Source organism: Neodiprion lecontei, chromosome 7 (assembly GCF_021901455.1).
Source record: "Neodiprion lecontei isolate iyNeoLeco1 chromosome 7, iyNeoLeco1.1, whole genome shotgun sequence".
Classification (NCBI taxonomy): Eukaryota; Metazoa; Arthropoda; class Insecta; order Hymenoptera; family Diprionidae; genus Neodiprion; species Neodiprion lecontei.
This window is the reverse complement of record NC_060266.1, coordinates 7,997,014-8,009,834: the sequence shown is the minus strand read 5'-3', so window position 1 is coordinate 8,009,834 and position 12,821 is coordinate 7,997,014. Positions and strand designations below refer to the sequence as shown.

General features: G+C 39.7%; 1 protein-coding gene and 1 long non-coding RNA gene across 4 annotated transcripts in view; one reads left to right on the top strand and one right to left on the bottom strand.

Annotated features, from left to right (window-relative positions):
* The window catches only part of LOC107225969, a 59,397-nt gene that overhangs the window by 12,211 nt on the left and 34,365 nt on the right, over nucleotides 1-12,821 (bottom strand). Inside the window, exon 1 of one of the 2 annotated variants that reach the window (XM_046745228.1) lies at nucleotides 1,799-1,907. The exons of the other annotated variant lie outside the window; for it this stretch is intronic. Coding sequence (XP_046601184.1) covers nucleotides 1,799-1,846 — 48 coding nt within the window. The 5' untranslated portion in view covers nucleotides 1,847-1,907. Of the gene's footprint in view, nucleotides 1-1,798; nucleotides 1,908-12,821 lie in introns of those variants that run through there. 2 annotated transcript variants of the gene reach the window in all.
* On the top strand, nucleotides 4,867-5,970 carry LOC124295375. 2 transcript variants are annotated; one of them, XR_006905311.1, is made up of 3 exons: nucleotides 4,867-5,090; nucleotides 5,168-5,255; nucleotides 5,684-5,970. It is a non-coding gene; the product is annotated as an uncharacterized LOC124295375 (long non-coding RNA). The 2 variants fall into 2 exon arrangements; XR_006905310.1 differs by having other exon boundaries at nucleotides 5,655-5,970.

Sequence of the window (12,821 nt, the reverse complement as noted above, 5' to 3'; positions counted from 1 at the left end):
TCGTGTCACTAAATTTCCAATCGATTTCGTTTCGGGTTCAACGACTGTATACTGAGGGTGTTTTGGCTTTGTCTGGCACTGTTGGTTGAGACAAGATGTGCAAGCACCCAGGGCATACCAAATAACTCGAACCACAATTTCCATGAGAATTGAGGTGGTCAATCTGTAATTTTTTCAAATTCGATACTACACCCGAAGCTCAGTCCTCGTCGAGTCCAGATCGTCTTTCACGACTTCTGATTCACTGTAGTAGACGAAATAAAAGAACCCGACTTTTACCCAACTTTCGTGCAAGATAGTCCCATGAGATACGTTCAAGAAAATCAACTAACTCTCTAAATCCTAATCGCTGGTAGTGTTTGACTGGTGAAATAGATGTTTTCATTTTTATTTACTTTTCACCGCGTCGCTGATGAAATGAATCTGTCAAATGGATTCTTACTGATCCGATGAACAGTTACCACCGTTGATCACAATGAAGAAAATAAGTTTAAGCGTTGAAGAAAAGAAAAAAAAAATGCTAGTGATCCGATGGTGTGTGGGTGAATTTTCAAGTTTTATTCGAAGACGTGGAGTCCGAAGCCAAAAAATGAGGCAGGCATTTGGGGTTAGAAAACTTGGAATCACGTGTTTTGCAATCCCGCCTGACATGGATGGAAGTGTTTAGAAACGCGACTCGGCCGTCAAGATAATATCACTGAGATCTTAGTAAATCCAGAAATACCTTCCGCTAGTTTACACGACTCCAGCCTTATTGTTGTTATCATAGCCACCTGCACACCCGGCAGGCACGCCTCGGCGGTATAACTTTGTTTTTCAACGAGTTCCGAGATAAAAAATTAATTTCCGTGGCCACAGCACCAGACGAAGAGAGAATGAAGAAAAAAAGGAGGAAGATGAGAACGAAGAGAATATAAACCGTCGAGGCTGTGGTCGCGTCCGGCGCACCGAAGACAACTACATATATTCACTTCACCGATCCGCTGCATCCCAGTATACTCCACCACTTTTATACCTTAGCGAGAGGAAACATACGGTCGTCTTAATAGCATTTCTCGGGGATGAAAAAAGAGAAACAAGGAGCAAGAGGCACGCGGTGTGAAGCATGAATCGAGTGCCGCGAGCAAGAAAGAGAGAGGTAAGCAGTCAGAGGCCGGATGATAAAAGTGGAAAAACAAAATATTCACCGCCGGCGGATATGTGCTGGACAAAAACTCCTACCTGTGTTAAAAAAATCGTACTGCAAAATATTCAAGCGCCAATTTTTCAATGCATCGCATTAATGTCTTACCACTTGATGGAACGATTTTTCAACTCAGTGTCAAAGACTCATGCTAGACACACTCCGGATACGATATGACCAATTGAAAAATAATAAGAATCATAATAATAACAACAATAACAATGAAAAAAGTGTCATCGAGCGCCGAGGAGCTCAGAAGTTATTCAATTTCATCTAGGTAGTATTACTGTGATCAATGGTTTTCCAAGATTTCATTCGTTACTGCGAAAAAGTTTTCCACTTTATCGATCAAGTATCAAAGCTTCATTGACGAAAACAAGTTCGCTGAGCTACTGGAAAATATTGACTTGCTGATACGGAATATAGTTCAGTGATCAGTCGCTGATGATGAACGAGTTGTGATGAGTTTCGAACGGTCAAAATTTTCATTCCCGGTTGTTTTCGTTGATCATGAAAACCCTACGAAGAATCTACGTTCTTATACTTCGTGAAGATCAATCCCCATGTTCGTTCCCCGAATCAAATGAACTTCAACGAGATACTGTCGATACTCACCCATGACTTCCTTGGTAGCATGTGGCAGTTCTTAATTGTAGGGTGCATTGCGAGATGAAAGTGGATCGAAGGTTCCTGAGGAATACTAGCACAACACACGCAGCGATAAAAGCTGTCGGGTTATTTGACAAGCGATTGTATTTTTATTGCGAGTTAGAATATAAGTTGTCCGCGAGCGCTGGTGTCCTGTTACGCTTGCGACTGCTATTCGACTGTGACAATCGTCGCGGGCCAACTGACGGCTCAAGGAAACCTAGGATAGAAATTTTGACCAACTCTGTCCCGGTTCCTTCCACGTTGTAATAACGGTGTATATAATTATTATTGTAAAAAAACGCAAGCGTCAGGAGGACCTCGTTGAGATCGATTGTCAAACGACTAAGAGCTTACGCAGGACGACAGACATTGCAGTGCGGTTAATATTTGTCAGCAGTTAACTAACGTGGCAAACTGATCGCCTCGCGAAAATTGCTCAACAGCCTAAACCGGGTCACGACGAATCGATATTTGAAAACGATATCAGCGAGCAGTATCGTTTGACTCCATTTTTGATGGAGGAAATTCACCGCGTTTTTTTGTTTTTGCTTCACCACATCCGCCAATTCGTACGACTGAGAAGGGAGATCTGCTCGGATGTTTGTTTCGCCACATTCAAACAACGCACATCGGTGAACCGGGATCTCGCACTTTGTGTCTTGCGGAAATTTGACACTGGGTTAAAGACGTTGATGATCAAGTAAAAGAACTTCGATTCTCGAGTGTTTCGAATGACCATCGTTGAACATCAAGAACTTCAAAGATGTTTGCGTTCATGTCGTGACCTTGTCACGAATGAGTCACTCCAACTCAGAAACACGATAGTTGGATCTTAAGCCTGCGATTTCAACGGACTATGGTGAAATTTCAGGTGGTGAAACGATGCGGTAACGTGAGTACGGAATACAAGTCAAGTACGAAAAAAGAGTTTGTATAGACAATGAAACGTCGTTGACGAAAATTCTCTTCAATTCGATTTTTTTGAAAATAGATATTACCGGGAGGATTCACCCTTGGGATTCACACTAATTTTCATTATCTTCATCAAATCACACGTACACCGTATTTCTGAATATGGCTGCACAGTTTACGAACCATGCGATCATTTCGTGAAGCTTTGTTGGAATTGCAGATTATTCAAAACATCGTTCCGATATTTTTCTGGTTAGTAAATATTCTCAGATTAACTGCAATTCATTACTGAATCTAGAGTATGGTGCACCATTGTCAACGGTTTTAGCACCTACTCCTGGAGAGGATTGATCACGATTGATCACTGCGGTAGTAGATCATTTGTCTTGAAACTCGTCGCAGCCAACGGAGCAAGCATATTAGTAACGATGTAGCACAATTTTGGTTTAGTATACTTTCGAAGACTAAAAGAAGAAAATTGAAATTCCAATTGATTTCTCTTTCTCAATGTTACGAAATTTCATTACACTGCTGCTTAAGATGATGCGTTATATACCAAAAATACTGAGATCTCATAAAATCCTGATTTCTCAAGGAATGATCAACAATTTTTTGGAGCTCAAAGGTTTTCTCAGGATCTCCTTTCTGGTAAAAATGTTAAATTTTCCTCCATCACTAGATAGTTACAGAATAAGACAAGAATTTGCATACAAAGTATTTTTTGATCGGGATTGATTCAACTATCAGAATCAGTTTACTTAATCTTGATTTATCGACGGAATGTGCGTCATATTCAAATAAGTGTTAACCAACTTGAATACTTGAATTGGTCATATGAACTCCCAAACTTATCTTAGCTTCAATTTCGACATGTCTTCTGACTCGGCTACCAATCATTGCATTATGCTTGAATGTTTAATACATCCAAATGGATTTAAAACCATGGACTTCGATTTTTGCATGAAATTTAGAGAAGCTCGATAGCTGTTCCCACACAATGTCCAAAGAACAGAAACGGAAGCATTTCAAGAAAAAATTTGTGAACCCAATATCTGCAGCGAATTTTACTTCACGATTGAAGAATCAAGCAGTCAGTTAACAATTCCCAGACATATGGTTGAAAAATCTTTTAACTACTCCAAAAGATTTCTACTGAATACCGGAAACACATTCTCAGGGTTTCGAGAAATTTTTAGTCTCCGTTCAAACTTAGTCGATACTCGTATAAACTTCCAGCTGCAGACTGTACCTACACCTGTTCATTCAGAACACACGCACTGCGGTTTATCGAGAGCATCAACAATAGCAGCAGTGAAACTTTCCAGGAGCTGTGATATTAGTTCACCGATTGTTTCAGTTGGAACTAATGGCCACCGTAAGACTCGTGCAGACTATCGTGCAAAGAGCGAGATACTCTATTAAGAAATTGTCACGGTGAAATTTCAACGCAATTAATCGCCAAGTCAACGTCACACCGGCACAGAAGACACTCGATGCAGTTAGCTTGTTGCGTAGACAGCACAACACATACCAATCAAAACCGATGGCAGCGTAAAATCTGCACGTAAGTTTTTTTTTTAGCGGATGTTGATTGAGTATTACGTAAGTGTTATGAAATCTGATGACTTGTTCAAGAGAGTAGGGTTTTTTTTTTGATTAAGTGAAGGGGAGTTAGAGAGAACCTGTTAAAGTTCCAAAAAATTGATAATACTGGTTTCAACCCTGTCACGTGTTCAGTGTGTAAGCAGATCATGACAAATTAGAGTATTAATGCCTTAAGCATGTTGGAAACTGTTTCGTATTAATGCGTTTCGATACAATTATACAGTTAAACATCGGAAGCATTTTATGAACTGCACATGGGACGAATTTTTTCAGGTAATTCCAACTGACTGATTGAAACGCTTTTACATCCTGGAACCGTCAAATCCTTAGATATTTAAATGTCCTCACTTTTCGACAATCTATGCTTGACTTCCGTTGAATGCTTCTGCAGCAATTCCACACAAATCAATCAAAAATGGATATGACGTCCACTTGGTAACCATCGAATTCAATTCCCCGGCAGTATTTTTGACTTCCAAAAAATCAGTGTTTGCATTTTGCAGTCAGGGGTCCTGTAGATGATTGTTCCAAGTGTGCCCGAAACGGACCGAGTTCATCAATGGGACTGGCAATGAACGCCGCCTATGACAAATTAGTATTTTCGTCACGATCCATAGGCATGTAACGTTGTGCAATATCGCGGGACAAGAATTTCCCATACCATGATGCACCTGCACACGTGCGACTGATGGAACAGTAACCAGAACATGGCCAACTTCTTACGGTATATGAAACAAACGTACGTCGCACAGCTACGAAAGGGCGAAGAGGGCAGGGCAGGCATACTATTTTCCCATGAATTCCACCGTTTTGCAGCCGTAGCGCAAGTCCCACCTGAACGCGAATGACTTGGAATACTTAGCGTTTCTTCACGTTCCAGTAACACCCAGTCGTCGTGTAACCGGTAAGTATGCCAGAATGTTTGAAAATATGAATCTTGTTCTTTCTTCCTTTTCTCCTCTTTAGCCTCCCACTTCCGCCGCGTTGTTTGACTGTCCATTTCTAAGTTATTATCAACCTTTCGAGGATGCATTCAAGTCAAATATTTCACTGCTGACACGGTCCATTGTATTGCACCTACTCAAAGGGATTCGTAGTTTTGAAAACTTTGAAATGGTACCGTGGAGAATTTTATTGCTCAACTCATATAAGACCTGAAATTCAACAATACGAAGTTGACATGAATGACAAAATACCGCATTCTTTGACGGTGATCGAATTTTTTGCGCACTGTGCATGAAAACCGATATAAAGGAGTGTTTCATTTTCGATGTTTTTTTTTTTTTTTTTCATCGATGTAAAGATTCCAGATCTAAGTTTTCTTTCGCATAGAAACTAACTGATCCAGGAAGTTTTCGTTTCTCCTCAACGAAGTTGGTAATTCACTAAAGTCTGACGAGTACTCCAAATGCTGGGATTCCAAAGGATCGGTCCACACCTCCGCAATGTAAATATAAATTTCTCTTTTTATGGCAGCTGTAAGAAATTGTTCACACCCGGTATCCGAGTCCTCAACACTCCTGTAAATTGATTTCTTTGCGGATTTGCGTTGCTGCGACGAACGCATGTGGATTGTGCGTGTAGACGAATATCGCTGACACACCTCGTAAAAAGCTGAAACTCACGATCAGATAATCCTCCTCGAAGAAGAAAAAGAAGAGGAAGAAGAAGAAGAAGCATTAAGCCAACCCGACGAGAAAATCTTGCGGGAGCAAAAGATACTCAGTGCTTAGACACCGCGGGGATGTCGGGCTGCTCCGATTGCACCGGAATGCACTAAAAATAAGCTCGGCGTCGGAACGCGCGCCTGGAGCGTCGCGACGTCGTCTTGCGGGAACTTCTTCGACGCGGGTTTGTAAGACCCGGAGGTGTGTCGCGTATGTATACGTGCATGTACGTCATACGTCAAGATTTACACACCTGTTTATCCGCCGCACCGGAAACTAGGTAATTAAAGTCAAGCTTAACGAGTAGGATAAAGTAATTGCCTGCCCTATTTCGACTCCCGACCCGCCGATAAGCCCTATCGGCAATTCCGCGGTCCATGGATGAATTTATTTTCGGTAAAACCTTACCTACAAGCAAAGATTAGAACGAAAAGAAATAATAATTAAAAGCTGAGAACTTTAGATGCATAAATTTTGTTTGATTGTGATTTAATTTTGAATTGAAGCGAATTGTTTTTTTTTTTTTTTCTATTTTTTCAGATTATTCAAATTTATTCACCGTAAATCAGAAACTTATCTCACACGAATAAACAGATTTTTTTTCGACTCAAAATAACCGAGTTCCGCTAGCATCAGCGGAAACCATCTATTTGTCGGTTGCAATCTATTTTTCCACGAGTGAAAATAAATTTATCGCTAACGAATGATTTGATAAGCTTTGCATCGAAGTGAATCCGTCTTTTCAGAATTAGAAAACAGTGTGATCGTATTATGAAATTATTATTGATTCAAGCTTGATCAAATTACATGCAGGTGTTGATGATATTTTTATAAAGAATAAAAAGTAAACTAGTAATATCTAATCCGCTTGAATATATGGTAAAATCAACAAATCTAATCTTCCGGTGTGTAATTCTAAAGATTTAGTACTCTGAAATACAGGTGTATACTTCTGCTTTGTTTTGCAAGTATGTCTAAGTTTCTCGAAGAATGCGAATCCGAACATTTTATCCGGATATTCAGAGGCTTAAAAATGCGGCTCTGTTGAAATTTCAGTCGAATCGGAAGCTCGGCCATATTTTTTATTCTTCCTTTTTCTTTTTCGTTTCTGTTTGTTCAACAAGGCGCAGCAAAGTTTCAGCTGGTAATTAATATAACCTGAGGTGCATCAAATTTAGACCAACGGTAGAAATTCATGCACCTCCTCTCGACCAGGGTGGAAGGAGGAGGTGGAGGAGGGATAGAGAAAATAAGAAAAGAGAACACAGCTTAAAACGTGGTGTGTAGGCGAAACCAGAAGCGTAAACACGTGAACGCGAAGCGACGCAACGATGCATTGTAAACAGCACGTCTGGGAAGAAAAATTCCTAAGACGTGCCATTTTTTTACTCAATGAAATAATAAATGTTTTTATTTCCGTTGAAAATAAAAAATTCTTGACTCGAACCAGGGAGAATAATTCCTTATTATTTCCATATTCCACTATGAAATACTTTCATTTTCCAATGGGATTTAGAAGAAATGCTTTTATGGCACAACACAATGACGATGATGATGATGATGACACTATTTGACAAAATCAATGAAAATATTTTGAACGTGAAAAAAAAAACCGCCTCTACGATTAAGAGATGTAATTAGTTAGTTTTTTTCAAATCAAATAATATATTTCGTTGATTAATCAGAGATTTTGCACAATAAGAGTCTATTCCAAGAGTTTCCAAAACAATTAACTGATAAATTCCAGGTCCTTGATTTCATTTTTTTACCAAGTTTTAAGGATAGGTCAAGTTGGTTAGATGTTGAATCAAAAGATTTATATAACAGTTCATATAAAAAGTGAATTTTGAACAACTGCATGGTCCGTCGTCTGCTAAAATTTAACGCGCGTATTACAAATGAAATACCGCAATTTTCAATTGAAAATATATTGTGTCATCTTTTCCAGGTCAAATTGAAATGTTCCAGGACTTTTCGAGGACTTGAGGATCAGCCTTTGTTGTCCAGGATAATTCCAGGGCTTAAGGATATTTAAGGAGCAGCAGACACCCTGAATAGGTTTTCCAATCACGCAGTACGATGTAATCCCTTTGAATAAATCGTTCCCGGGTTTCACAGGGTGTATCATTCCATCCCAATATGTATGAATAATTGACTAAGAGAGAAAACGTGTAATTCAATTGCACTCTGTTGAAAAAATTTGCACCACCGTCGGAATGGATTGAAGAAATAGAATGAAAAGAAAAAATTAGCACCGATGAGGTAGAATAATTTCATAGTGAATTTCATAAAGCACGTGAAACAATGAGAGTTGAAGTAAAAAGTAATGGAGGAGGGCCGTGACGTCCCGACGCTTGCGGCGCCACGCGGAGCGTCGACATTTCTGTTTTGTATGCCACAAGGTGGAAGTTAAGTGGTTTGGTAAAACGATCAGGCACCAAGCGCGCTTGCAATCGGATGCTTTACACTCCCTAGCTTCGGGATGGTCCGTACAAAATCTGGGGGATTTCCAGCGGTCAAAGGGACGCCGTAGGTATCACGAAATTCTTTCCAAAGTTTTTATCAATCTATAATGTTCATTCAATTTAACCGTTTAGTTTACGCTGGTACGCTGAGCGTCCCATTTTTTTTTTTTTTTTGCAGCATTTTATTTACTAAGCTACTTTTTTGATAACAACTGCCAAGTTTTTTGGTTCTACATGTTCCCTGAAATGTTTCTAAGTCCAAGGGAAAAAATTCAATTTATTTGTTTTTTATTTACTGCAAACATATTTACATGTAAATAAATCGTCAAAATTCGTACTTTACCACGAAAAAAAAAACACAAATTTATCACAAATTTGAAAAAATTTTTTCACAATGTTTCTTCATATTGTTTTTGTTTGTCAGTCATATTTGATCCACGATATTGAATTTTCGTATTTCCAGTTCAGATTCGTAATCAGCGATCCCAAAAGCTCATGTATGCAAAATTTCGAGTTCATCTAAGGAAAAATGTATACATGAAAGGGTTCACTCTTTGTCAGAGCTTGAGTCATCGGTTTTTCAGGAAAATGAGATTTTTTGCACCTAAAAATATCAACAATATTGCGACCTGAAAAATTTTTGTTCTCATATTTTCGGGTACAATAGTATAAATGAAAATTGATAAAAATGAGTTATTCAGTTTACATGCAATTTATCTATCTATTCCAACAGTAAGCTTATACGTCTTATTTGGTTGAAATCAAGTGTTTACTTAATCCCGATTAACTTCACCTAACTAAAAGTGTGTTCACCGGACCACCCTTACATACGGCTAATTGATAATTAGTACAGCACAACAGCCTAAAATACTTCTGACAGTGAAGACGTGAGCTTTTAGGGCTCGGGATCGACGGACATGGGCACCGTGTAGTCTGAAAGCTATTCGTCTCCCAGGTGAAGACAATGCGATGTACCCGAAGCGGTGCGCGCAGCCTGCCAATTGATTCGAGTGAATCACACAATCACTAGTGCGATCCGCGGGACGTGATATAAGCGCCACTTGTGACTGCTGCAGGCATGAGTGAGTTTAGGATCGCATTAGCATTAACATGATCCGTGAAAGCGAGTGGACGCGGCCAGCTTTGAATACTAAATTGGTCTTTGAGCTGCGGGAGAGCCGCGTTGAGAGGATGCTACAGTTAGTCATTACCGACCGAGTAAAATGTCACACTTATTTTGACTATTATCGGTCCGTTAAAAAGAAAAATGTTTGCCTTACCCGACAATCGTACCAACAAACGTTGTGAGTGCTAACTTGGTCCTTCCACTACGGGAGAACCAAGTTAAGAGGATGTTATAGTTAGTCATTACCGACCGAGTAAAATGTCACGTTTATTTTTACTACTATCGGTCCATTAAAAAAAAACAAAATAGACTATAATACCAACAAACGTTTTGAATCACCACTATTTGCGACATTTTCACGTCAGTGATGCACCTTAGGCTTTGATGATAGTTTAAATTGGTGACATTTTACTCGCGTCATCTTCGGAAGAGAGAAAACCATGTACACGAAACAAGAATTCAAATACAATCTAATAAAACTTGCAGCTTGGTTATACGGAATACGAATTATTTCATGGAGGTATATCAGAAGTGCGATTATTTTTTTTTCAATCTTTTCTAAAAAGAGAGGGAAAAGAAGTAATAGAAGTGAAATGTTGTTGACCTCTTTGCTTATAGCGCTGTCTACCGGAAAGTTTGGAGATTGCAATACTTAGAGTCCTGATCCACGGAGTAAGAAGAAAGGAGAAGTGTCCTTGATGGAAAACAAATTGCGTTAAAATTGAAAGAATTTGAAGCCGACAAACTTCATTATTAAATAATTTTTTCACAATGCAGCATGTGGAACAACTTTTTCATGGTGGATAAAAAATTGACTGAAGAATGTTTCTCTGTTTCGACAAAACATTTTCCCCAGTTTTCCGCTCTTCAAGACGGCGGACTCGGGTTCTATTATACACCTCCAAAATACGGCTGAGGCATTCGCGAGGCATAGAGATCGCGGATAAGACGGAATGTAAATTAGTCGACGTGTTGGAGAAGAAGATCCGGTGATTACAGAGGCATCCTGCCGTTTACAACATTTATACCATGCTCTGATTATTGCCATGCGTATAAAGTGTCTGACTCCCTCGCAGATCGCGGTTTTAGAAGTCTGTGCATCGCGAACGCGGCGCGATACGTGTAAAAAGAACATGCGTCGAAGAACGAAAAGGATTAATTATTTAAAACACAATTCCACCTCGAAACAATGCAATTGATACTCGTGAAACGAAAATTCTGTTTCGTTATATTTGTATTATGCTGATACTGAATGTACGGCGAAACAGTCGACTTCAAAACATACGCTGCATAAAATCAGAAGTAATCTCTGACACTTGTGGAAACGGATTTTGATTTTATATGCGGGAGCGCAGAGTACGGTGCGACATCTGGCGGCCATTCACAGTAACTGTAATAACTCATATTTTGCATTGTCCGAAATTGATGAAATAGTTTTCAAAGCATGGATATATTTTAATCGTGTAAGAATTCGTTGACCCTTGTGTATATATATTTCACAACTCCTGCTAAATTTGACAATTTCGACCCGAAAATCCAACATCTATACATCCTATTTCCAATGACAGTATAAAATAAAACTTACTGTACATCCATAATTTGAGGCTTGTCCACAAAGATTACTAAAATTTACGATACATTTTTTATTCTATAGTAAACAAAAAATTTTAAAAATCAAACCTCGCGTTCAAGTGATAAAAAAAAAAAAATTGTTAGCACCTTTTCGTTTTAGGGAAGTAGTTATAGGAAGGCGTGATTATCGAATCAAGGGCAACTCAATTGCGACCCGCATGATAGGCAGTGACAGAGCATGCTGCTTGACAGTCGACAGGCCTTATACGTATTACGTAAAATGTACCTGTGTATAATTCATAAATTTCATGCTCATAATGTCTCCGGGTTTTAAATGCTGGCCGAGGCTAATTGTGACAGAAGAATCAGGTTCGGTATCGCTACAGCTTCGTAGGTGAAGATTGACGAGATAGCACGCCCTCCTCAGTCCCATAAAACAGGAGATAACAGTTCCTCACGTTTCAATCCTTATGGTTTCGTGTTTCACCTTGTTTTGATCTTAACACGCTCTGTATCACCCGTCAACTCACGACTCGTACATACACGTGCATGTACAATGTACAGCTTCAAAAACACCGCAGACGGTATGATAACTTGTCGCCTGTAACCGACTACAAGAATAAGGTGGCGCACAGAAGAGATCTTTCAAACTCATCGTCAGACCTTATCCTGTTCTCGTGTTCAAACTCTTTCCAAATACATCAACTCACTCCGCGGACGACTTTGGAGGTACGGAGAGGAAATTGGGGAATTGCATTTTTTTTTTTTGATCTTTCCAATAACGAAAACTTTCTACCCTGGGAGTTTTTTTGACTTCTTTTTTTCACGCAATGCTGCTGATTACCACCTACCAAGACGAAATAATACACGGTTCCAGCCCAAAGCGAGTAGCGCGCTGACTGTTGGGGACACCGGAAACTGATCAGCATTCCTCCTACCACACCGGAAGCTTGCTTCTGTCGCAAACCCCGGTAGGTACTGTCGTCAACTCGGCTCCTGGACTTTGAACATGTGTCGAGCTGTTTCGACTCTTTGTCGGTTCAGAGTAAAGTAGATCCACGTAAGTGTTCGGGCTACGAATTCCCGGATTTAGAGAGGCGCGATTCTACTATTGGGAACTCTAAAGGAACACTTCTTTCATGAACGGCGTTTGTGTTTAAAAAGCACTTCCAAATCAGGTGATAAGTAGCTGTACTCAAACCGTAAGGACGCCGTAAAGAGGACTTTCTTGTATTGAACATGGTGAGACAACCCATTGGCCACGAAACATGGGCGGAAAATGTAAACCAAAAAGTCAACGCAACAATTGAAATTGCAGAAAAGAAGGAGATATTTGCAAGAACATAAACAATAACACGATTTCAGACGATGCATTATGATGCTCGGAAAAATTGATACCTACTGACGCGATGGATGAATTGTTCTCCAGTACAAACTGCAACCGAGAGCATGCGTGCCGCAGCTAGTGTAAGAATAAATAGGAAGTGATAAAATTATCCTACGCGGGTTTCGAGAGCCGGGAGACTTTGCTCTCTCATAGAATTCCTCGACCATTCCTGACCCAGATTTTAGACAGCGCATCGCTCTCCGAAGCGTGAAACTGCAATATCCATAGAAGCCGAGTGTAAGCAAGCAATTTT